Source organism: Helianthus annuus, chromosome 15 (genome assembly GCF_002127325.2).
Source record: "Helianthus annuus cultivar XRQ/B chromosome 15, HanXRQr2.0-SUNRISE, whole genome shotgun sequence".
Taxonomy (NCBI): Eukaryota; Viridiplantae; Streptophyta; class Magnoliopsida; order Asterales; family Asteraceae; genus Helianthus; species Helianthus annuus.
Window position 1 is genome coordinate 172,232,772 of NC_035447.2, and position 27,712 is coordinate 172,260,483.

At 39.1% G+C, this 27,712-nt stretch overlaps 1 protein-coding gene across 1 annotated transcript in view; it reads left to right on the forward strand.

Annotated features, from left to right (window-relative positions):
- Nucleotides 1-10,642: 10,642 nt before the first annotated feature.
- Nucleotides 10,643-27,712, forward strand: part of LOC110914641 — a 58,235-nt gene continuing 41,165 nt past the window's right edge. The window contains exon 1 of the mRNA XM_035984523.1: nucleotides 10,643-10,969. Coding sequence (XP_035840416.1) covers nucleotides 10,643-10,969 — 327 coding nt within the window. The remainder of the gene's footprint in view (nucleotides 10,970-27,712) is intronic.

The following is a 27,712-nucleotide window of genomic DNA, read 5'->3' on the forward strand; positions in this document are numbered from 1 at the left end:
CATGGCTTTCTATGGACCAAACCCCCACCCCTCACAATACCAAGCTCATATATGTAATGTATGAGGTCCAACCCACCAATCCCGCACTCTCACACATCTAGACGAGGCTACCTAAAAGTCCCCTATCATCTTCAAAAGCATGCTAACTCTAGGATTTAACAAGTATTCACACACAAGTTCTACTTACACACTACACACACCGCCACTCAAACAAAGAAATAATTTTCATATGTGGCTCAATTCTCACCAAGAAAAGACTAAGAACGGGTGTCGGTGTGTCAAATGACACAATATCAAGTTTTCAAATTGTTACACTTTTCGCTTGGTTTTACAAAATTTTTTAATTTCTCAAAAATTTCCCCCATCCCCACACTTGGGATACATTGTCCCAATGTATGGTTTTGAGGGAAAGATCGCTTTCAACAAAAACACCAACATTTGCTTTACATCTCGAACCCCAATTTTTTTTTTTTGTTAACAACAAATACCAATATTTTAATCCTAAAGAACATAACAAAACTAAGGAAAGAGTACATTGACCTGGTGAAGTTTGACACAACAGATGTTGTAGATAATCCGACTTCCTATCATCACCTTCACACAACTCTCCGCACATCTTCCCCACACTTATCTAAAAACACCTTGGGTTGCCTCCCAAGCAGCGCTAAAATTTAGGTCTTCAGCCAGACCGTACCTGATATGTCTCAAGGTGGTCTCAATGCACATTTACCTTTTTCGTTGCTGATGTAAGCACGGTGTTTGATTCTTCTATCGTGTGTGTGCTTTGTCACGTCCCATCTTTCTTTGCAAAATTCTTTAAATCCACATTTTCCTACCGAATTTCCAACAAATGCTCGGTAGTTTACTCTCCACTTCACTACTTCGTTTTCTGTGCCCAACAAATCCAAACTCTCCCATAAACATAACTTATGAATGAAATCTCCCACATCATGAAGTACCACCTTCCTAGTTTCTAAACATGCATCCTTAACACTCTTGGTTTCCATAACCACCACAGCCGGAGAGTTGTAATCAACTTTGATTGGTTCATCAAGTAAAAGGCCCTCAACTTTGCTCTCCATAGGTGGTTCCTCCACAATAATTTCAATTGTATATTCCTCATTTGGCCCTAATAATTCAGTTTCAAGTTCGGGAGGACTCACAACATTTTCTTCTACATCACCCATAGGTGTCATTTGTTCAATCTGCACATATATCCAGTGTTGTTTTGCTTGACGTTTTTCCAATATCGACGTCCCTGGCCTCATCTCTTTCACCTCTTTTGGTAACAAATCATATTTCCATTCCAAAAGTTCTACTCGTTCTTCCATTGACAAATGAGGTTTTATTAATTCTTTTTCAACATGAACCATGTGTCTCTTTCTCATCATCTCGTCAAGACTTTCAGATTTATGTGACTGATAGTGCAAAGTAGGTTGTTGGGTTACCCATTCATAACCATACTGATCAAATGTATACTGAGCATGATAATAGTCTTGATCGTACATCTGAGGGCCTTCATATGAAAGTTGGGAATATTCATAATAATCACCGTAATTGTACTTCTCTTGGTAACTCATTTTTTTTAATCCCCTTAATGTTCGCTCAATTTCCGGATCAAACGCCAATGGTGATAGCTTGTGAGAGCTCCTAGTACGCATGCACCTGTCAATACCTGCACACTAACACACCCAGCGTAAACCAGAAAAATAACAAACTTAAAAAGAAAAGCAAAAATAACACACGTTGCGCACTACTCCCCGGCAACGGCGCCAAAATTTGACGTGATGTCGTGGTCACAATCAAATTTAATCCCAATAACAACTATATAGATAGTGGCAAGTGGGTATCGAACTCAGGGAGTTTGTGGAATATGTGTTATTTGAAAGTTTATCTAATTTAACTAAATTAATCTAATTGCAAGAGAAATGAAATTCAAGAGTTGGTTTGATTGGATTGGTTTTTAAAACTAAAAATACTAAGTAATTTGTGAAATGAAAGTTGAGTTTGTAAACAATTTGGAGACGAATGACCATCCTAAGTTTCCGGTTTGCTTCAACAATTGTGCTATCATCCACTAGAAAGAACTACATAGACATAGTTCATGCATAATTACTTATTGTGATGAAAGGGAACTAAGTACTCAGATTCCTAGAACGTGAGGTTGTTACCCGATGACCAATCAACCCTTACCCAATCCTAATTCTACCCATGATATCTCGATTGCCAACGGCACCAAGAATGTATGGTTTCAAACTAGAATATCATAAGAATCAACACTTTACAAATAAGCAATCACACACCATGATAAACTAGACATAGATAGAGTTTACCATTCTAGAAATTATGGAATCAAAACATAATTGTTTCATGCAAACCTTTAACCTAGGATGACCATAAAGAACCTAGCCACTCATGGCTTGGACAAACATTGTAGCAAAATAGAAGGAAATTGTTGTTTACAAGAATCACCAACAATAACTAATGAAAACTAGATGATTAGATAGTTCCAAGATGATGTTCTTTACTCCCAAGTGCCTCTCAAATACTTCCCAACTCGTTCTAGCCAAGTAGTAACCGAAATTGCATGATTAGACATCATAAATCCCCATCAAATGGCCAATAAATGCGAAGGTTACACAATTGGATCAGTCAGCGCCGTAAGCTACGTCGCCTGCCGTAGCTTACGGCGGTCAATAGGGCCAGAAAGTCAATACAGCGCCGTAAGCTACGCCAGGTACCGTAGTTTACGGCACTCAGCATATCCTTACGGCACATGGGGTCTGTCTTACGGCAGACATCTTGGCACTTGGTGTGGGGGCCGTAGCCTACGGCAGAGGTCGTAGGTTAAGGTGATGTATCTTCTTTTTCCTCATTTCTTCATTAAAAACTTGATTTTCTTCACATCTTGATTATGCCATCTTCCCACATCCATCTAAGCTTCCTAATTCCAGCATCTTGAACACTTTAACACCTGTATATCAAATCATCTAGTGGTTACCAAGTTCAAGCGATTAACCGAATAAAGCATGGAATGTGCATATATTTAGACCTTTTAAGGGTTGTCCTACGGACCACCCGTCAGTCCTCAGCTGGAGGTCACCAGTTCGATCGAACAACATGTTCGATCGGGTTGCACTCCGTACTACTACGAGTTGTAAATCGATTAAGGGTTGAAGCATAGTATCTCATGATCCGATGAGTAATGTTTACCAACCGGTTCGTTCGATCGGACATCACCTCGTTCAATACTATACTTCATGGAATTGTCAAAGTATGGGGGCCACTTGCTAGCCGATCGGCTGGCCCGGTCGATCGGCTGACATGTTCGATCGGTTGGGCTGTCCGTTCGGACAGCCTAACCGTTCGGTCAGCATCCTGACCTGGTCGTCCTGTTCGTCTAACACTTGGTTGTTTTGGTTATTTGACATGATTTGAGGTAGTTTGACAACGAGCTAAACCATGGAGCTTTCGTTCTTACTTGTTTCCCCTGCTCGGACAGGAATCACCCAAGTCCGGCCGGTAAACTGCTCGGAACGCTAGTTTGATGTTTAGCCCGAAGTCAGTGAACCTCGTAGATAGAATCCGAATCTTGAACCACTCATCCACTAGAATGATTGGTGAGTCAGCTCAAGCTCCTTTTCCACCGGTTTGAAGGCATTGAGTGTAATAGAGTTGAAAGAAAGTTGGAAATCCTTCCTTCAATCCTTCACACCATGTAAATGTTCAGATATGTGATAGATCTTAGCTTGTTTATGTGGAAATCGGTTAGATCCGAGCTATTCATGGTGGGTTGAGGCCAAAACATGATGTTCTTGAAGAACACCATGATGACATCATCCTAGAATGCTTAGATCTTGATGATTTCACGGTTAGAAATCAAGATTTGAAAGATAGAAAGGTGTAGGAGCGTTCATTGATAAAAAAACGTACAAGATTTAGGATGAAATCTTATCGGGATTGAGAGAAATCTGAGAAATAGTGAAGAACACGAGCTGGTCGGTCAGAGGGTTTCCAAAAGTGGAAAGAATGACAATGACAGGCCTATTTATAGGCTTCCAAAATGGGAAAGAGCTGGCCGATCGGCCAGGCATCCCGATCGGACAGCCTGCTCGATCGGACAGTCCATTCGATCGGCTGGGCTTTTCGATTGGCTGACAGCCTGATCGATCAACAGCCTGGTTCGAGTGTTCGGTGCGACGATTTTCGATATTTCGATTTCGATTGAAGACGATACGAGTACGATAGAGTTTCCTATTCAAATTACTTTCAGTCCCAATCACTATATCTAACATACAATCATCTATATTCACACTATCTTGACATTACCATTCGTCATAATTCGATTTCGATTGCATTCGCTTTGAGTTTCGAGTTTCAATTCGAGTTTCGATTGATTTGACTGATCACACACAAAACATAAAGTAAACACGCACAGGTAACACATAAGGCACACACACACGTATAACAACAACCAAAAGTTCGCGTAATTCGAGATTCGAGTTCGATGATGGTTAGATCGGTTTGATTACTGATTAGTTAACTTTATCGCATTGTTACTTCCTACTATTCACAGTCGTAAATCGGTTCGCGTCGATTAAACATTCGATTACTTCGATTCATTCTGATTAATCAACACTTACTCCACATAATACAAATAAAATATAAAATAGACTAATTATAGTCAAAGAAGTCAAAGTTGACTTGGACTTTGACTTTGACTTTGACTTTGACTTTGACATTCGAAAACACAGGGTGTTACAGGAGGAGATAGTGGATATGGTGGATACGGTGGATACGGAAGAGACGGTGATCATCAGCAATTCATTTCCCCGGGCACTCCTTACGTTCATCAAAACAATCCGGACGTTGGAGGATATGGTGGTTATGGTGGATATGGTAGATAAGGTGGTGAGGCACCTCCCATCCTGGACAGTCCGTACTTAAAAAAGCAGGTATAAATTACTATTTTATTAATATTTTATTATTATTATTATTATTATTTTATTATTATTATTATTTTATTATTATTATTATTATTATTATTATTATTATTATTATTATTATTATTATTATTATTATTATTATTATTATTATTATTGTCGATGTTACAGGTTTTCAACTCTTTAGATGAACTAAAGAAACGAATACAAGAAATAGCAAACGCGGATGGTTTCGTTATTGTCACCCGTCGATCAAAGAAAATCGGGGGAAGAACCGGGAGGATATGGCTTGAATATGATCGTGGTGGTGAGCACCAGACTACAGCAACACTTAGAAAAGCTGGAAGCAAAAAAACCGGTTGCCCGTATTACCTGCTAGCTGTCCGAAACCACCCGTATGAAACCTGGGAGATAAAAGACGGAACAATTGAACATAACCACGAACTTTGTGAGGACCTGTCGGCCCACGCGTTTGTGCGAAGGTTTACTCCAAGCGAAATGAAACTGATCGAACAGCTGACAACTCAAAACATGGAGCCGCGCAAAATATTTCAAACGTTAAGGAAGCAGAACCCCGACAGGTTTCATGTTCAGAAAGACGTTCAAAACGTTGTGGCGAAGATTAGAGCCGAACAAAGACAAGGATTGACTCCCATGCCGTCACTAGAAAGCATGCTGATAAACAACGACTTTATTTACGAGACACGGGAGGAACCCGGAACAGAGATCGTAACGGAGATCTTCTTTCTTCATCGGTACTCGAGAGACATGTGGCGTGCATTCCCCCACGTCATGCTGATCGATGCGACGTACAAAACGAACATATACAATATGCCATTTATCCAGATTGTTGGTGTGACGCCTACCAACAAATCGTTTATTATCGCGCATGCCGTTGTTAGTAAAGAACGGGGTGATAACTTTGTGTGGGTGCTAGAGAGGGTCAAGTCAATGTTGGATGAATGTATAGAGCCACGTGTGATTTTAACGGATAGAGACCTAGCCCTTATGGGCGCGTGTGCTAAAGTATTTCCAGACGCCTCCAGGCTTCTTTGCAGGTGGCACATACAACAGAATGTTATGAAGCACTGCAAGGGTGCCTTCACAGACGAAGACTGGGAGAAATTTTTGTCATTCTGGGGGACATTGATTGAGTCTCCATCCATACCCATCTACGAGTACCACTTGCGCAACATGCGAAAGCGACTTGTGGAGTGCAAACGTTCTAGTAAGTTTTTCTAATAACATACGACTCACCTATGCAAATTTTATTAAATTATTTTTACTTTTTAGGAGTCTTCAATTACGTGTACGATAACTGGCTAAAAGACTATAAGGAGAGGTTCGTCTTTACGTGGACTGATAAGAGGCGCAACGTTGGTAATCGTACCACAAACCGAGTTGAGAGCCAACACGCCAACTTAAAGAGATACGTCCTAGATAGGAGCTCGATGGACCGTGTAGTTGGTTGTGTCCGGGATATAGTTGAGACATCGTTCGGTGAAATAAGGAAGACTTTTCGAGAAAGCATCGAAAAAAGAATGAACCACCACAAACACCCGATGTTTCAACACCTACTTGGAAAAGTATCCCATACAGCCCTTGAATTGTTGAGGGGATAGGCAATTAGGAAGCTAGATGTCTTGGAGCGCTTTCATTCATCATGTGGTTGCAAAATGTGGTACAGCTGTGGGTTGCCCTGTGCTTGTAGGATAGAAAAGTACATGTGTGAAGGTAATAATTGTTAAACGTACAAAACTTGTGTGATATATTTCCGTTAATCATGTGACTTAAACAATGTTGTTTTTAACCGTGCAGAGCGTCCGATTCAACTCGAAGACATAAAGGTCTTCTGGCGGAAACGTAACTTCCAAAGTTGTAAATTGATAAACGATAACGTTGACGTGGTCGAAGAGCTAAATATTGTTAGATAACAATTAGATTCGCACCCCCCAGCTCAGCAAAAAATCCTGATGTCAAAGATTAAAGCGGTGTTGACTCCAAAGAAATCTACCAAGAAACCACCGGTTGTCCAACAAAATACTCGTGGCCGACCAACAACAAAGCAGGTACAACAAAGGTTGGACGAGGCCTCTCGTATAGATGAAGAATTGAGAAGAAGCTCCTTCGGTGATGCAAACACGTGCTTTGAAGGTTCCCGACAAAGTAAGTATGATAAACCTTGCCACAGCTCGTACGTTCCGTCACAGGCCTCTCAACAGTCGGTTATAAGGTCCCAAAAACCCAAAGCGAGCCTAAGTCGTTCAAAGAGTTCTAAGAAGAAAGAGACATGAGATGATCATGGTTTTCCTTTAATCATTGGGGACGAGTACGTGGGAATCATCGAACGGTTTAAGTCTGCCATTCCACCAGTGTTTCATATGCACGTCTCGTGCATACGAGATGTGATGCCGGACGTTCATTGTGGGTTTCGGTCTGTGGCTGTGGGCTTAGGTATGGATCAGAGTTCATGGGGGCTCATTCGAAGGGACCTTGTCCAAGAAATGGATCAGAACGAATCGATCTGGTTCCCAATATTTGAAGCATAGGATGAAGGCTACTTTTACAGGCATCGTCAGGGCCTAATTTGGAATTTAGTGTCCAGTTGTGGGGAGGATAACTGGATGGACTTCCCCTTAGCAGGACTTCTTATTGCACAAACGTACGGTATCGGGGTGCACCTGTTAACGACAACTATGGGTGCGAGTTCCACTTACTTCCCGATACTAAGTCCTCCGGCTAATCAACAACCATTATTCATAACGCTTACACATGTTAACGAGAACCACTTCATACATGTTAAGCTGGAAGGGGATTATCCTATGCCACCAGCACACGGGCTATGGTTGACCCACCGAAGACTCCATACGGAACAATGGGAAGATATGTACTTGCCACGTCTAGAATGGTATACATCGATAATGAATCCTCCGCCAAGATCAAACCCCAATCTTAATTACATAGATAGTTGTACGGAAGAATGATTTTTGTAATTAATAGTATATTTTTGTAATTAAAAGTATTTTTTGTAATTAATAGTATTTTTTTGTATTAATTCCTATAATTTTCTACAATTTCTATAATTTTTATTATAATTTCTATCATTATTCTATAATTAGAATTCATTAAAACAGGTTAATAACATTTTTATAAAAAAATTACAAATATACGACTCGTATAGAGCTAGACGTGTCGTATATGATTGACCGAAAGACCATTTAGCCCCTGATATGTCCCCAATCTAGGCTTATTTCAGGGGCTAAAAAGTCATTCTACCTTCACCAGACGCCTCGTATAGATCTATACGGGTCGTCTATTTGAGCGGGTTTTTGAAAATTTGAATATTTGAATATCAAAATTTGAATTTTTTGAAAAATGACGATTCGTATAGACCTGTACGTGTAGTCTAATGGGGCGGTAACAATTCTTTTTTTTTAAATTTGAATTTTGAAAATATTTTATGTTAATTACTAATATACCCCTGAAAGTCCCCAGTATAGCCCTTTAACAGGGGCTTAAAGGTAATTTAAAAAGCTGGACGACGCGTATAGATCTATACGACCCATACAACTGAGGCGGCAACTTTTACACTTTTTCCTTTTTTAATTATTAAAAAATGTTTATTGAATGACCATTTTGCCCCTGTAAAGCCCCCAGTATAGGCCTTAGTCAGGGGCAAAATGGTAATTAACCACTCCAGAAATATCTTTTTGGATTGGTTAATTACCATTTTGCCTCTGAATAATGCCTATACTGTGGGCTATACAGGGGCAAAATAGTCATTTAACAAAAAGGCTAGACGACGCGTATAGGTCTGTACGAGTCGTCTGTGCCTCGTATAAGGCTGGCGGGGCCTAGACGACCCTGGTTATCACCCCCAAACAAAAAACAAACATATATACGGAGCACACACTGCTATACGCCTCGGATTAGTATTTCGACCGTATTTTCGAAAATTTGAAGCATCACTGGTACGTATTTCATCTCGTAGTTTAGTATTTTTACCTCGTTTTTGCCTTTAGACCGTAGGTTTGCCCTGAAATTTGGTTTTTGTTGGGTTTTGGGGGTTTGAATCAAAGGTTGAAGATGAAGCAGGTAGAACAGGACGCCGAGTATAGCCCTATACGAGGGCTATACGAGGCTCTGAAACTTTTTTTTTAGTTATTAATGTTATTATTATAGTTATTATTATTCTTTTTATTATTATTATTATTATTAATATTGTTTATTATTATTATCATTAATGTTATTATTATTATCATTTATTATTGTTATTAATATTATTATTATTATTATTATTATTATTGTTTATTAATTATTATTATTAATTATTATTATTATTATTATTATTATTATTATTATTATTGTTGTTGTTGTTATTGTTGTTGTTGTTAATATTATGTATTATTATTATTAATATTATTATTATTATTGTTATTATTATTATTATTGTTAATAATATTATTATTATTATTATTAATATTATTATTATTATTAATATTATTATTATTGTTATTATTATTATTGTTGTTAATATTATTATTATTTATTAATTATTATTATTATAAATATTATTATTATTTATTAATTATTATTATTATTAATATTATTATTATTAATGTTATTATTATTATTGTTATTATTTATTTATTTATTTATTATTGTTTTTATACGTATACGGTATTTAATTGCAGATTGATTATGGAGGACGATATGATTCAGGTCGATGACATTCACGTAGAGCTTCATGGGGCACCGCCGGGGGGTCAGCCGATTCAGCAGGGTCCACGACGGAGACGACGGCCGCCTCTAGATACGCTACAGGGGCATCCGTATCTAGAGTTTCCCGACGGCACCGATGCCGCCCGTCATTGCCAGAAGCTTAGGAGGATGCACATTGGATCGCATGCAGCGATCGACTGGGATGCGATAGATGGGATTGCTGAGACGCCGAGAGTGCGTCGGTTTATACCTGTCGATTTGCCGTGGCATCGTCTTTTTGATTTGGCGCACACGCCGACCTACAGGGAGCTGCTGGTCGAGTTCCTTTCGTCATTCACATTTCACGCTCCTGGGGTCCCAGTGCCGCTTCCGCACCCAGGTGCTCCCCCTCCGCCTGAGGTTTCTTTCAGGCTCGCTGGCGTTATGCGTTCGATGACGCTAGCAGAGTTTACGGTGCATTGTGGTTTATACATGCAGGGGGAGATCGAGACTGAGGTTTACACAGCGGGGCTAGTGGTGGTTGACAAACCCACTCTTGTAGGGTTTTGGCAGGTGATTGCGGGGGAGAATCATTGGGAGCACGACAAGTCGAAGGGGAGGGTGTCGTTTGTTAGGGACCCACTGTACAGGTATGTACATTTATTACGGCAATTATTGTGATTATATGCATTGTTTATTAATCTCTGTTTCTGTATTTCGCTAACACTATCTGCAGGTATCTGCACCATTTGCTCGCTGCTTCTATTTCAGCGCGCGGCTACAGCCGTGAGTGGTGTACGACCACAGATCTTTTTTTCCTTTATTGTTTGTTGTATAGGAGGCCGTACGCGCTAGCACACGGTCTAGCCCAGTACTACGCCTCCGCCCATCACCGGTAGGAGCGCGGATTTTTGTATGGCGGGGGGTACGTGACCGTCATTGCTCGTTCATTGGGCCTCGTACTGCACCAGGACCCACATCTACGGACGCCGGCAATTATGCCGACGCGGATGGGTTTTCAGTCGCTGTGGGGGATGAAGGTAATCAAGAGGTTCCCCGTTGGCCTGCGGTATAAAAACCGCGATGGGGGCATATGGACAGAGGAGCCCCTACCAGAGCATTTCGAGGCCGTTTATCCTCCTGCAGATCCTGCTGATGCAATGCCCGTGGAGGACCCTCCAGAGGATGTAGACGGTGCAGCGGTGCCACAGCCACCGCCACCTGCCGGGGCGCCTCAGTTTCCACGTTACGTTATTCCAGGTCATGCCCCAGGAGCTGCGCTACATCCGGATGTACGAGCGGAGCTTGACAGGCTCAACGATTTGGTATGTTGGCTGGTACAGGCCGAGCAGGAAAGACGAGAGAGAGAAGGATTACCCCCGATACCGCTTCCACCGGCTCGAGTACCACATCAGCAGCATCAGGATTCGGATTCGGATTTGGATTTGGATGCATAGACCTGTTGTTGTTTTTTATTTTTATTATGGATGTACAAACTTATCTTATATATTTTTGTTATGGATATATAAAGTTATCTTACATATGCCATATTTATGTTTGTTTTCAGTTATTCGATTACTTAATGATTGTTGTCTTAAATTGAGATAATACGGAAACAAAATATGTTTTGAATATAATATGGAAACAGTATATCCCCTGAATATAATACGGAAACAATATTTGAAAGAGATAAAATTTTAATCGGAAGAATAATATTTTAAAAAAGTAAAATGTTAAAAACATTATAATATTTAATCGATATAATATATTTAAAGAGCCAATTTTTAAAATAGTTGATTTTTAAAAAACAAAAACTTTTTTATAGTGTAAAAAAAAAAAAAAACAAAACAAAACATTTTTTAAAACCAAAAAAATTTTCAACCAAAAAACATATCTTCAAAAACTATCCAAAAAATCATACCAAAACCCACCAAAACACCCCTCATTTTAGCCAAAAAAAAACCCAAGATTAGACGCCTCGTATAGGGTTGTACCCTTCGTATAGAGTTCCTTAAACGTTGTGCCTGACACCCTCTGAGACCCCCTTGAATTCAGTGCATAGACGCCTCGTATAGCCCTATACGAGGCGTCTAGGGCACAAAAAGTGTGAAAATAGGCGCAGAGGGTGTCCGGATAGTCCTTTCCTTGATTTTTCTTTTTGGCGGAAAATTAACTATAACATTTACGGTTTTGTCCCGCTTTAAAAGTACGATTTTCCATCAGTTTAAAATACGTTTTTACCAGCAGTTCAAAATAAAATTATGTTTTTACCCCCGATGAAAAATTACAATTTTACACTCGGTTCAAAATTATGAATTTGCCCGGTTTAAATTTACAGTTTCGCCAATAGTTTTGTTTTCTTCCTCTCAGGTAAATTACGATTTACCCTTAACTTAAATTTACATTTTTGTCATTGTTTTTGTTTGTTTTTCCATACAAATTACGCTTTTGCCCCCAGTGTACAACTACAGACATAAGATGGAGGAGTAGTGCCAGACAGCTGCCTGGAACTCCCCCATTGGCCCAACCAATTTACGATTTTATTACCGCTTTAAAATTACGAATTTGCCATCAGTTCAAAATTACGTTTTTATCCCCAGTTCAAAATAAAATTATGCTTTCGCCCCCAACTAAAAATTACAATTTTGCCCTTGGTTAAAAATTACGATTTTGACCCGTTTAAATTTACAGTTTTGCCATTATTTTTGTTTTTTTCCCTCCCAGCAAAATTACGATTTGGCCCTCAATTTAAATTCACATTTTTCACATCGTTTTTCTTTGCTTTCCCAGTCAAATTACGATTTTGTCCCCAGTGTAAAATTACAGTTATGCCATCGTTTTAGCTTTTTTTTTTCTTTGAGAAAATTGTTGTAGTGCTTTATTTTAATTGTTTGACTCGGTGTAATTTTTATTCGTGCCAGACGACTTCCTGGCACACGCTCATTTTTCCTAAAAAATTACAATTTTGCCCTTAGTTTAAAATTATAGTTTTTCTATCTTTTTGTGTTTCTTAAGCAAAAGTATGATAGTGTTTTAATTTATTTGGTTGACTCAGTGTATTGTTTTTGGGATTGTGTTATAAGTAGTATGTACAGGTAACCAAAACATGGACGAACATGTTATGATAGAGAAATATTCGGCTCAGTGCCCCGCAACACGGGCGGGGCAAACCCCTAGTTATATAATCTATAGGAAAAAGGGGGCAGGATGTAAAACTTAAAATGCATACATAATAAAAAAAAACAAGTTAGTTTACAATTGATAGTAGGTGAAAGTCAAGGGGTGAAACTGAAACTTAAAAAAAATATTGCTCAATCTGGTCCAGTTGTCACTCGACCGGATCTATGACTGTGGACATATCACTAATTAGGTCACCCATCTAAGAGTGATAAATCATTAGTAGTAATGTGCACAAAACCCCACATACTGCCAGTAATTAAAGATTAGCAAAGACTTAATCACTGCAAAGTATAACTGGAAAACATTTAGGGTTTTGTAAAGCAATTTGATAAAAAGAGAATGACTCACATTGCAAGTTTAGTTGGACAGAACCTTGCCTACTGATTTAGCTTGGTAACCTACTTAAATAACAATGCACACGAAACTAGGTCAGTAACTTAACACAACATTTACGATAACTCACGAAATCAAAACCCTCACGACGAATGACAAAGTATAGCCCGGATTCGGGCAACACTTAAACATTAATCGGATCGGTTTCAATCGATCGGACATTGTATCGTAGCAGTGATCGAGTTAATACCCTGTAATCGTAGCAGCGTTTCCCTATGTAAATCTATGAATTTGAGCAGTATTTTTCGTCTTTTGAACTGATTTTCCAAACACAGATGAAAGCCCCATGCACGTACTATTTATAACCAGATTTTAAGTCTCACGCGGCCCGCGTAAACCTTAAGAGGATCTTACGCGGCCCGCGAGGGCCACCCTAGCTACGGCTAGGGCTAGCGTGTCACGCGTAGGCCCGCCACGTGGCTGACACGTGGCCTAAAGCTTATCCGGTCGAACCATCGAGCTATCACGCCCCGCGTAAGCTTCCCTTAAGTCTTACGCGGTCCGCGAGCGACCCTTAAATTTTGAATTTTTTGACTTTCAACAAGGATTGGGGTTTTAGGGGTCCGGGTTTCTACTTACGGGTCGTTTTGGTTCATTTTTACAGGTCATTACATCCTCCCCACCTTATTTAAAATCTCGTCCTCGAGATTTACTGGAACAGGTGAGGATATTTTCGCTTCATTTCCGATTCCACTTCCCATGTGTACTCAGGTCCTCTTTTCGAATCCCACTTGACTTTGACCAGTACTAGTCTTTTGTGCTTGAGAAACTTGACCTTTCTATCTTCTATTTGAAGCGGTTTCTCCACAAATTTTAACTTTTCATTTACCTCTATATTGTGAAGAGGTACTACCAGGGATTCGTCAGATAAACACTTATTGAGGTTAGATACATGAAACACGTCATGTACTCCAGCCAGCTCTTCTGGTAATTGTAAGCGATAGGCAACTGGTCCTATTCGCTGGATCACTGGGAATGGTCCTATGTACCTTGGACTTAGCTTTCCTTTCTTACCGAACCGAACTATCCCTTTACAAGGAGAAACTTTTAAGAGTACCTTGTCTCCAACTTGAAATTCTAGCGGCTTGCGCCGATTGTCCGCATAACTCTTCTGGCGATCTCGAGCTGTTTTCAGTCTTTCCTTGATTTGAGTTATCTTGTCGGTGGTTTCCTGCACAATCTCGGGACCTGATAATTGACTTTCTCCTATTTCTACCCAACAAACTGGAGTTCGGCACTTTCGTCCATACAGTGCTTCAAATGGGGTAGTTTCGGTACTTGCATGATAACTATTGTTATAGGAGAATTCGATTAAGGGTAGGTGGTCATCCCAGTTCCCACCAAAATCTATTACACATGCCCTGAGCATGTCTTCCAGGGTTTGGATCATCTTTTCACTTTGTCTGTCTGTTTGGGGATGATATGCAGTACTTAAATTCAGCTGGGTCCCCATTGCTTCTTGAAAACTTGTCCAGAAATGAGAAGTGAAACGACTATCTCTATCTGATACAATGCAGAATGGGACTCCATGTAAGGATACTACCTCGTTTACGTATAATTTTGCTAATCTTTCCATGCTAAAGGTTTCCTTCATGGGCAGGAAATGGACTGATTTGGTTAATCGATCCACAATCACCCAAATCGCGTCGTTACCTTTCCTGGTATTGGGCAACTTAGTAACAAAGTCCATTGTTATGAGTTCCCATTTCCATACAGGCATTTTTAATTGTTGGAGTAATCCTGAAGGTTTCTGGTGCTCTGCTTTAACTTGCGAACAAGTTAGACACTTAGATACATATCTAGCTATGTCCTTTTTCATTCTTATCCACCAGAAGTTATTTCTTAAATCTTGGTACATCTTATTATTACCAGGGTGCATGGTATATCTCGATTTATGGGCTTCCTCTAAAATTTTATCTCTTAAATTTCCTTGCTTAGGTACCCAAATCCTTTTTTTGTGGAATTTCCAAATTCCGTCAGTCCCTCGCTCTAATTCTTTTATCCTGCCTTTCATTCCTTCGGCATCATCCTTGATTGCTGTTTCTTGAACGTTCTTCAATAGTTCCATTAAATCTAACCATAGATTTAATCTAAGAGCACGAACCCGTCTTTGTTTCTCATGATACTTATGACTTAAGGCATCTGCGACTACATTTGTCTTTCCTTCGTGATATTGAATATCACAGTCGTAGTCACTTAGAATTTCCATCCATCTTCTTTGCCTCATGTTTAATTTTGTTTTTGCCCAAATATGTACCTTAAGCTCTTATGATCTGTATAAACGGTAAACTTACTTCCATACAGATAGTGTCTCCAAATTTTAAGGGCAAAAATTATTGCTCCTAATTCTAAGTCATGAGTCGTATAATCTTCCTCGTGCTTTTTCAATTGCCTTGAGGCATACGCAATTACCTTTTTGCGTTGTATCAGCACACATCCTAATCCTATCTTAGAAGCGTCACAGTAAACTTCAAAATCCTCCGTCCCTTCTGGTAAGGAAAGAATTGGGGCGTTTGTTAATCTTTGCTTTAAAATCTTAAAGGCCTCTTCTTGCCTAGGTCCTCATTCAAACTTAACTGTTTTACAGGTTAACTTAGTTAATGGTACAACTATCTTAGAAAAGTCTCTTATGAAGCTCCTGTAATACCCAGCTAATCCTAGAAAACTTCTAACTTCGATAGCTGATTGCGGGACTTTCCACTTGGTGATCGCTTCTATTTTGGAGGGATCTACGTGAATACCTTCGTGATTCACTATGTGACCTAAAAATTGCAGCTCCTGTAGCCAAAATTCACACTTCGAGAATTTGGCATAAAGCTTTTCCTTTCTTAACAAAGTTAAGAGTGCATGTAGGTGCTCACAATGCTCGTCCTAACTTTTGGAATAAATAAGTATATCGTCAATAAAAACAATTACAAATTTATCCAAATACGGTTTACAGATCCTATTCATCATGTCCATAAATGTTGCAGAAGCATTTGTTAGTCCAAAAGGCATGATTGTAAACTCGTAGTGACCATACCTAGTTCTGAAAGCAGTTTTAGGTATGTCTTCTTCTTGTACCTTCAACTGATGGTATCCGGAGCGTAAATCTATCTTAGAAAAGTATCTAGCTCCCTGAAGTTGATCGAAAGGATCATTAATCCTGGGTAATGGGTATCAATTCTTAATTGTAACCTTATTCAATTCCCTATAATCGATACACATTTGCATCAAACCATCTTTCTTTTTCACAAACAACACTGGTGCTCCCCAAAGGGATGAACTAGGTTGTATGAATCCTTTGCTTAACAATTCATCTAACTGCTTTTTCAATTCTAGCATTTCGGTGGGTGCTAACCGATAGGGTGCCTTAGCTATTGGTGTAGTTCCGGGAATTAGATGAATTCTAAATTCTACTTCCCTATTGGGCGGTAATCCTGGTAGTTCTTCTTAGAATACATCCGGGTATTCTGATACTACAGGAATTTCCTTAAGTTCCTTACTTTTAGTGTTAATGATTACCAAAATCATATACACTATTCCTTGTTTCCGTTCATAATTAGCAATTTTCATTACTAAAATGAACTTCATTGGTTTATGTGGCTAATCTCCTGTGATCACAATTACTTCTCCTGCAGGTGTATAAATTTCTATGGAATTCTTATCACAGAGGATTCGAGCATGGTTGGCTACTAACCAATCCATTCCTAGCACGACATCGAATCCAGCTAAATTCATAGGTAGCAGGTTTGTAGAAAATTTGTGGCCTAAAAGTTCTATCTTTCCTTTTTGCAAAACCTAATCTATGTTAACAGAATTTCCATCGGCGTTTCTACTGTATAAATCTGGCTAAGTTTGGTTAAAGGTAGGTTAAGAGCTTGGCAAAATGAAGTATTTATAAAACTTTGGTTTGCACCAGAGTCAAATAATACTTTTGCGTAAACATCGTGTACCAGGAACGTACCAGCTATTACATCCGGAATCAGATCGGCTTCCTGCGTGGTCAGCTGAAAGGCTCTTGCATTCTTCTTATTAGTAGTTCCTTCTGCAGGTTTGGCCTTGTTGTCAGTTGGCTTGCCCAGTTTCGGGCAGTCAGGCCTGAAGTGCCCTGTTTCGCCGCAGTTGTAGCAGATTACTGATTTCTTCCTGCAATCCTCTTCTCGGTGGCCTAATCTTTTGCAGAAATTGCAATCTCCTTACATTTTCCAAAATGTTTCTTTTTACAATTTCCGTAGAATGGCGGGGTGGAAGATTGCCCAGTACCCTTTCTCTTGAAATTACTAGTATTACCCCCACGGAAGCCTTGGGTAATCTTTTGGGCTAGTTCCTTCTTCCTGTTTTCTTCCCGCGTACGTACCAGGCCGTCGGTCAAGGTGTTGGCCAATTTGTAACACCACGTAAGAACATGTCCAATTATGTATAGACATGTGTCCTAAACTCTAAATATGTGAAATATTGAGTTTGAGGGACTAAAGTTGACAAACAGTGAAAATATATAAGCGAAGGGACTAAAAGTGTCAACATACCAAACTTGTGCCTCTGAATGACCATACGTGATGAATATATCCTTAAACAAGGGATCAATTGGATATAAGAAGCCGTTTGTGAAAATGATCGGAAGATTATAAAACTACAAGGGTTAAACGTGTCAACATGTCAATTTTGACCTCTGAGTGACCTTTTAACGAAACCTAAGCTTCGGAATATTCAAATATACTCTCAAGAATAAGTGATAAAAATTTCACGTGTTTTCGAGGTCGTTAAGCATGTTTTCAAGACTTTGGGCTATAAGTGTCAACTTGATGAAACTTGCATTCGTAGTGATATTTAACAAACCCGAGCCTAACGAAGTTGGTTTATACATCCTTGAGCCTCAACAAACTAACTACAAGGGCCTTATATGTCAACAATAAGGTTAAAAAGGGTTTTATACGACCAGGGACTAAAGCTGCAAAGTTTCAAAATGATTTAACCAGTAAAACAGGCCTACGCGGCCCGCGTAAGCCCCCTCTTTGGCTTACGCGGCCCGCCTGAGAATGCCCAGCGTAGAAAAGGGCTGCCAGGTGCGGGTTAGGCTGTTCCACTGCCTTAACTTTGATTGTATCGATTCTAGGGGCTATATGTCGGTTTATTTCATCAACTAGGAAACCTGGGGTGATCCTAGGGCCTCCCTTAACACCTGGAAATGATCTATGATCTTGTGAATTGCTATATAAAGGAACTAGTTCTTGAGTTCACAAGCACTCTTACAACAATTTCTTATACTACAACTTCTGGAGCTTGCAAAGGACAAGGAGAAGACTTACAAGGGTAGAAAAGATAGCTAGGACCATTAGTAAGCTTCTAATTACTTGCTTAGTCGTTTTAATTAGCTTATTTACTTAAAAGTCAAACTTGTCGTTAGGGGTGTTCAAAAAACTCGTGGCTCGCAGCTCGCTCGAAACTCGCTCGAAAAAAGCTCGAAGAAAGCTCGGCTCGAAATTGGCTCGGTTGTAAACAAGCCAGCTCGGCTCGCCTCGGTTTGTAAACGAGCCGAGCTCGAGTTTGGCCTTGCTCGGCTCGTGAGCTCGTGAGCTGGCTCGATAAGGTTTACATCTTTCATTTTTTTGTCCCATATCTCTTAGAAAACAAAAACTAAGGGAGTATCTCCCCTATAAAAGAAGGTAAAGACAATTTACAAAGTAAATCAACTATTTATACTTGCATATTTAGCTATATGGTTAAATTAAATGGCAATTATAGCCCTCGGTCTATGAAGAAATTCATTTTTAAGGGCTTTTTAAGTAGTAAATTTTGCGGTTTTTTGATAGTTCGAGCTAGATCGAGCCGAGCCGAGCTAGCTCGAATTCTAATCAAGTCGAGCTCGAGCCTCAAATCTCAGCTCGATTTGAAATTCGAGCTCGAGCCGAGCCAGCTCGAATCGAGTTCGAGCCGAGCTCGAGCTAGGTCTAGCTCGGCTCGACTCGGCTCGTTTACAGCCCTACTTGTCGTAAATTAGATTTGACTTTCGTTTTAATCACATATGGACCAGCCACTGATCAAATTGAAAGTGGTTATGGAACCATATTAAGGTAGGTAATTAACCCCTAAAAGGGTACCTCCTAATTATCTCGTTTGACTAGTCAATTGTCAGGTCAAAGTAGTTTGACAAAAAGTCAAACTGGACAGAATGTTTTAAAAATGATCAAAATTAATAAAACAGAAGTTCTAAATTATATTTTAACATTCTAATGACTTGGTAATTAATATTAGAACATGTTTTATCAGTCCAAACCCGGCAATTAATAGTCTAAGGCCAGTTTATAACCAAAAGTCGCAAAAGCTTGACTTTTGCTTTGACTTTCAGTTCTGACGCGTTTAAGCTTGATTCTCCCATGTTTTAAGATTCCATTCGGACCACATTACTCAGTAGTATAACCCTCTGAAGTTATATTGCATGGTGCCTAATGGTTTGAATTATATGCACATGATTGTTAATATGCTTAAAAATGCCATAAACGCCCTTTTGACACACAACTGAGATTTTTAGCAATGTGAATGGACAAACACCTTTGCTACTGATATTTAGACTTGTCCCGAAAATTTGACATCAGTTTGAGGTCTAGATTAGGAGTTATGCTCAATAGCGTAATTAGAAAGCTTTTTATTAATTAAATAGCGTAATTAGCATAAAGCCTATCTAAACCCAATTTTTGATACCAAACTTTTTACCTACTGATGTAAAATAATATTTTGGGATTTTCGAAGATTTTTATTTATTTTTAGGCTGAGCATAACATAGGATTATAGCTTGATTTCGGTAATTGTCGGTTTTACCCTTTTCATGCATAAAATGAGTTATACATAACATTTTGATGTCAAACTTTTTGCTACTGATTTTATATGATAAATAAAATATTTTGAACTTTATAAACTGATCAAAAACTCAGATTTCCTATTTTAACCCGAATATCCCTTAAAACCGACTTTTAAGCGTTTTTAGCACATAGTATGAGTTAAAACTATTTTTGGCCTATAAAACTTATTACCTACTGATGTTTTAAGTTAAATTATATAATTAAATAGTAAGCCAAAGTTTTTGAACTCAGAAGTCTATTTTTACCTTTAAAGCCTATGTGAAATTACCAAAATGCCCCTACGGTGCATAGTTTGGTTATATAAGATAAGTTTCACATATATAAAGTACCCTACTGTTATAACTTATAAAAATACATATTTTTATTGATTAGATCAGACCTGAAACTCAGTTTAATATTTAAATTCTTTTATGAGCATTAAAATTACCAAAATGCCCTTATGGGACTTAACTTGGTTTAAATTACTTTTTGGGCATATATGTTAACATCTTACTAATGTATTAACATATTTTGAGCATAATACCGATTAAGACCTGTATATAATTTATTTGGTTACCCGTTACGCGTTTATGCGTTCGGATCGGTTTACGTGACTAGTTTACGTAAAATAGCCGAAACGGGCTTAACCTTATCATTAAATTCTCAAATTCTAGAATGTGTTTAGTTTACCCATATTATACAAGTATCCAAGCTTGTCGGGTCTAAACCACATTCTATTCCGGTCTCCACTTAATCTAGCGTTTAGAACCGTAAGGTTTCCTTCTAGCTAGCCGGTCTAAGTTCTTGACTAAATTAAAGACCCGTTAGCATCCTAATAGGTTAATAAACCTTCTATACAGATTAAATAGATTCCGGTAGAAGGTGCCTTCAAAAAGCTTTAGGATTATACTGCTAGCATCAGGTAAATACTTTTAACTTATTTTCCCTTATACGGGCTTGGGATATGGTATTATAGTAATACCACATGGTCGGGTATGAAATCATTTAATCGGATTGTGATTAATAAATTGCATAACCCGTTTTAATCCGTTTTGTTTGATAACATGAAAATTGGGGGTTAATTCGACCGTGTCTTGGATATCCACGGCTTATTTCATTTGAAAATGGTCACGACCTATGCACGGGGTGTAGGCATACACCTGACAGATGCAAATGCTAAAATATAAACCCACAAGTTAGGGATAACTCCTTTGTGGGTTCTATAAGTGGTGAGTCGGTTAATCACGACCGGCTTCCAATCGGCCCCAATTGTATGACAAACATGTAAATCGGTATACAAGATTATCGTTAAATAATTGTCCCAAGTTATAAATGATTTGTGCCATGTGCACTTAAATCAATTTTCATAAATGTTTTCAAAAGAGTTAGTTAATTGTATTTACCAGTGTAAACTGACGTATTTTCTTAAAAGACTGATTGACAGATACCTCTCGTAATAGGCTGGAGCTATTAGGTGTCAATAGAGGATCTTGCAAATCCATAAGATACCTGAAGTCTGTTGTTTTTGTTTCTTTGTACTTTTATGATCCGCCTGTGGATCTTATTACATTCCAGTCTGTATATTCTTAAACTCGAACACTCAGACATTATGGTTTGTAATAGTTTATTCACCAAGCCTTCTGTTGTGCTATATTATTGTGTGTATTGACAATGATGATATCAACTACGTCACGATACTCCCCGCCGGGCCCACCGGTAATATGTGGAAATATCGGGGTGTGACACAATTCCACCACATCATCAATCGTGCGGGGTCTTGCAGCTTTGACGATATCACGAATCTCGCTAATTAAACCCCAAATATAGCGAGAAATAAGTACCGGTTCTGGTAAAGCCAGAGTTGGTACAATTCTTCCATACTCGAAGAATTTCGAAGTATACCCTCGACAGTCAACATCCACCATTCGGTGGCTTAGGAACTTATTTGCCATTTGTTCCTTTTCATATTCGGGACAAAATTTTATTTCCACCACTCGCTTAAGTTCTTCCCAACTCATGGCATAAGCCATGTCACTTCCCTTAGCTTGCAACACCGTATTCCATCATTCCAATGCCTCTTCCTTGAAAAGGTGAGATGCATACATGACCTTATCTTCCGCGGCACATATACTTATTTTAATTACTGCTTCGGTTTTCTCTAACCAACGCAGTGCGGCAGTCGCCCCTTCATTGCCTGCAAATTCGACCGGTTTACAGGCAAGAAATTCCTTGTAAGTGCAACCAGGTGTTGCAACTTTCATTTTCTTGAGTATTGGGGCTTGAACCACATTATAATCATTGTTGCCGCCTCCATTTACACTGTTACTAAAATTATCATCACGCGTGTGTTTACTATCGTTGGCTTGCGAAGGTTCAACAAGGCTTTTAACAACAGCGATGATTGTCGGGATAGCATTGGCTATTCCCTGGGCAACGATATTTTCTATGTCTTGCCTATTAAGAAAATGATCCTCATTGTTTTGTTCAGTTTGATTAACTTCGTTGACTGGTTGGTTTTCTGCGTTTTCCATCTGAATAATTTTTAACAATGTATGCAAATTATTGTCACAAAATAAATAACAACCAAACACAATAAAGTAATCACACATAATCACGTTAACACGTATAACCAAAATTGTCGACTTTGCGACTTTCATATTTTTATATATTAGTATGCATCGATACACACCAGTTATATTACAAAAGTTTTATTTTGAGTTATTATACATGATTATATTTTATTATTATTAAACACACAACCACAGGTAACCGGCCTTTCAGAAACGACGCTCCCTCTCGTCGTACTTCCACGTGATTTTCTCCCCCACTTCCCGAATTCTATTTCCCACATCCACCAGTTCCTCGCCATAGTGGCAGAGTTCAGCCAAGTTTTCTATGCTCATAGGTGGGTTTGGTGCAGGCTCAAGATCAAACTTGGGTAAATAGAAGTTGGGGTTATTCATGAAGTTCTGAAACTGCCAGTCGCTCGTCCACCATTCCTCCAATTCTCCGGGTAGAAGTTGGTTGTTGACAATAGGATCTGGGATAGCAGGCTCCAAATTAATTGGAAGTTGTGATTGGGCTGGGAAATTGAAAAGGTTTTCATCGGCAGGTCCGATGAGGTCACAATTTTCCAGTTTGCTATCAAGCTCCTCCTAAGGTGGCATTTCTTGGGCTTGCCCGGAACTTTCCCTGATCTCCTTTCCTTTCACTTTATCTTTCGGATCCTCAGTCTTTTTAAACTTCTGGGCAGCTGGCTTCTTCCTACGCCCGCATTTCCAGTCCAAGATTCTCCTCCTCTTTTTCGGCTTTGGTTTCTCCTGGGCCTGGGCCTGGAATGTTAGTGGTTCCTCAGTAGCTGCCTGGTAGCCAGATGGGTTTCCTGTGATATCCATATTGGTGGTATGGATTGTAAAGTTTCGGAGTGCCTCCGACAGTTCATTCATGCTGTTAGCACACATGAAGAAAAACACACAAATTTAAGTTAAAATTTCATTTATTGTAAATTAAATTTTCACAGAATCATAGAATGACAATCTGGAAAATTAAGTATTTCTAAATACTTAATTGGCTTAAATCAGTGGCTTTGATACCACCTTTTTCTGTCACGACCCCCGACCCGGTTTTACCCGTTTTAGCAGCCGCGGAATAGATACCCGTGGTATTGGGGTTTATTTTGGAAGCGGAAAATTTAACAGGATCTTTTAAACTGAAAACACCCAATTATTTTATTTCACATTTTTGGGATAAACCCCATAATTTACAATAAAGGAATTTCACGGGGAAATTCCCTGTTTTACTACATGTTTATTTCTTTTATTTACTGAGCCACATTCTTCAAGCCGTAGTGCTACGCGGCACTCTTTCCTGGTTCACAGTAAATCACCTGAAACATGTTTAAAAAGATTTTATTAGCGGGGAAATACTGGCGAGTCATTCAATTTGCTCAAAACGACACATTGTTACAATTTACAGCATTAAGAGTTTTTGTATTTGCCCTTATCTATTAATTATCTGGTCCAGTTGTCACTCGACCGGATCTATGACTGTGGACATATCACTAATTAGGCTCGCCCACCTAAGAGTGATAAATCATTAGTAGTAATGTGTACAAAACCCCCATATACTGCCAGTAATTAAAGATTAGCAAAGACTTAATCACTGCAAAGTATAACTGGAAAACATTTAGGGTTTTGTAAAGCAATTTGATAAAAAGAGAATGACTCACATTGCAAGTTTAGTTGGACAGAACCTTGCCTACTGATTTAGCCTGGTAACCTACTTAAATAACAATGCATACGAAACTAGGTCAGTAACTTAACACAACATTTACGATAACTCACGAAATCAAAACCCTCACGACGAATGACAAAGTATAGCCCGGATTCGGGCAACACTTAAACATTAATCGGATCGGTTTCAATCGATCGGACATTGTATCGTAGCAGTGATCGAGTTAATACTCTGTAATCGTAGCAGCGTTTCCCTATGTAAATCTTTGAATTTGAGCAGTATTTTTCGTCTTTTGAACTGATTTTTCGAACACAGATGAAAGCCCCATGGACGTACTATTTATAGCCAGATTTTGAGTCTCTCGCGGCCCGCGTAAACCTTAAGAGGATCTTACGCGGCCCGCGAGGGCCACCCTAGCTACGACTAGGGCTAGCGTGTCAGGCGTAGGCCCGCCACGTGGCCTAAAGCTTATCCGGTCGAACCATCGAGCTATCGCGCCCCGCGTAAGCTTCCCTTAAGTCTTACGCGGCCCGCGAGCGACCCCTAAATTTTGAATTTCTTGATTTTCAACAAGGATTTGGGTTTTAGGGGTCCGGGTTTCTACTTACGGGTTGTTTTGGGACATTTTTGCAGGTCCTTACAGAGATTATCCCTTGATATGGGTAAATGTTTCATACTGCTGATTTAGGATTTCTCTATTATTCTCTTGTAGCTCATCTATACCACCAAATTGTTCATTCAAAACATCCCACGACTCCTTGGCATTCTCAAAATGGAGCAATCTAGCATAGATTTCATTGGGTAAGGCCATGGCCAATACCCCGAATGCCTTAGCATCGAGCTCCAACTTTTTGAAATCCTGCTCGGAGTAATCGGTGGGTTTTTAGGAATATTGACATCTTGTCTTTCGCTACTCGGTATAGAGGGAACATGTGGGCCATATATCACAGATCTCAAGTAACCTGTGTTCTGCTAGGATAAGTGGTGACCCATCCTTCATTGTCATATCTTGAATTCATGGCGAACGAGCATCAGAGGCTTGTTTGCCGATCCAGTATTGTGAGGATCATGAGTGATTGACATCTCTATGAATTATATTGAGTTTTTTTCTCAGAAATCAAAATATCAAAACAATTTAGTGTTTTGACTGGTCTAATTCCTCTCAAGCCCTTAGATCACTCAATCAGTTATCAATATGAGCTAGTTTATCTTCTGAATTAGGGTTGAAATCAATTCAGTGTAATAGGCTCTTATACCAATTATTGGATCTGAGAGAGTGAAGTTTGTGTTTTTGATTAAACAGTAGAATAGATATGGAAATTCAATTACAAACACATCATCATCAACATAGTTAGATTTAGGAATGATTGCATAAAGATTTCATTCAATTCAAATGTTTACAATACAATCATAGTACAGAATGTACTCCCCCTCACTAGACGCTCTCTCTCTCTCTCTCTCTCTCTCTCCCCCACTTAGTTCTTATGTATTTTGGCTCTAAGTGTTAAAAAATTCAACGACACACATGTACTATATATAGGAGGAGAGAACTGCTGATGACGTCACCATGAAATCGACCCTAAACAACCTGATTAGGGTGTAACTACCAGCAGTTAACAAAACTGTTGGATAGTTACAAAAGGTATTATTACATTAAACTATTTCTATAATAAAGAAGAGATAACAGTTGGATTCCTAAACTGCTGGAGGATTCCAGCACTTTTAGGAATCTAGTACTTCCGGTCTACTGTTAACTTGCTGACTTGGTCTTCTGGTCTTCAGTTTTGACTTTTGTTGACTTAGTTGTTAACTGGTTGACTAACACTTTGACAATCCAACACTTGTACTTCTGTTCTTCTATACTTTGAGGCAACAATTCTATTCCAACACTTTTGGTGGTTGTTTGTAAAGCTTTCAAGGGGGGAAACTTCTAAACTGAAATTGTACTTAAACTTATTTCATTAGGCAGAGAAGATGGTTTCCTTGGGTTTTGGATTTTATCATTAGAAGATTTTACATAACCCAACAACCTGCCACCACCCACCCACCACCATCCCCAAATCAAAACGCACCGCCCTACCGTCACCATAACATGAAACTGCTACCATTTCCATCACTACAATCACCTCACCTATCATCGCCACCATCAGATCTGACTAACCCTAACACTTGGTTTGATAGTGTGAGCTATGGTGGCGGCTTGAGTAGCACCAAACGCTAACACCTGCTTGAGAGGAGGTGGTGGTTGGGACGATTGGATATGGTTTGTGGTTTCCAGTAGGAATTCGACGAGTTCCGATAGTGGGAGTGGAGGGGCGAATCGGCTGGAGGTTTATTTGTTTCCGCCGATGATCTCATCGAGTTGGTATCTTGCGATTTTTTCGTCTCCATTGAGGTTGTTTTCTCTGGTTAGTTTAAAGAGAGAGAGAGAAGAGAGAGAGAGAGAGAGAGTGAGAGAGTGAGAGAGAGAGTATATGTGTGTGTGAAGGTTGGGGTGGGTTTTCTAATTAAGTGTATTGTTTTAATTTGCAGATCAGCACACCACCTCATCACAATAAGTTCACGTCAGCAATAAAACATACTGGGTTAGAGTTAAACTTACTGGGTTAGAGTTTAATTAATTTGAGAGTTACAGAGAATAGCAAGTTAAAAGTTGAGAGTGTTGATGAACATTGCATTAGTTAGAAGTATTGTCAACCAACAAGTAAAAGTTAAGGTTATTTAAATCAAATAACCATTAAGAAAAACTATATATGCAGAGAGATATATAGTATAGGGCTGATCAAACTGCTCGCCGCTCGTCACTCGCTCGACGCACTTTCTGAAATTGCTCATTCGATTTGACGCTCGGTTGTAAACGAGTCGCTCTTCTCGGTTCGGTTTGTAAACGAGCCAAGCATGGGCAAAGGTCCGCTCGGCTCGGTTCAGCTCGAATTATTATTTTTAATTAGTATATGTATACATATACATAGACACATACATATATAAACACATATATACACATATATACTTAAATATAAATTAAATTTATAGTTTTATATATACCACTCTATTAGATTTTGGTCCACTATATACAAATTTACAACTATACCTATACGTACTAACCAAATCACGCCAATAAAAAGATTAATATCAAATCTAAAAGTTAAACCCAAAACCGATAGTCAGTTCATCGCCTCAATGTTTCATGTTTTACCCCAAGTCGATCGTCTCTTGCTCTCATCGTCATTGTTCGTGCAATATGATCATTGCCTCGCCGGCCACAACATTGTTATTCATAAGAAAAATATTATGCTATGAAATGTGCCTGTTTTTAAAGACATAAAAACTCGAGACCCGACGTTATCACTATCTCTCACCAAATTTAAATTGGGCAACACGGTTGTCTAAATCGCTCGAACTTCGCTTGACGCTCGCTCGGAATATTTACTACTCGAAAAATGC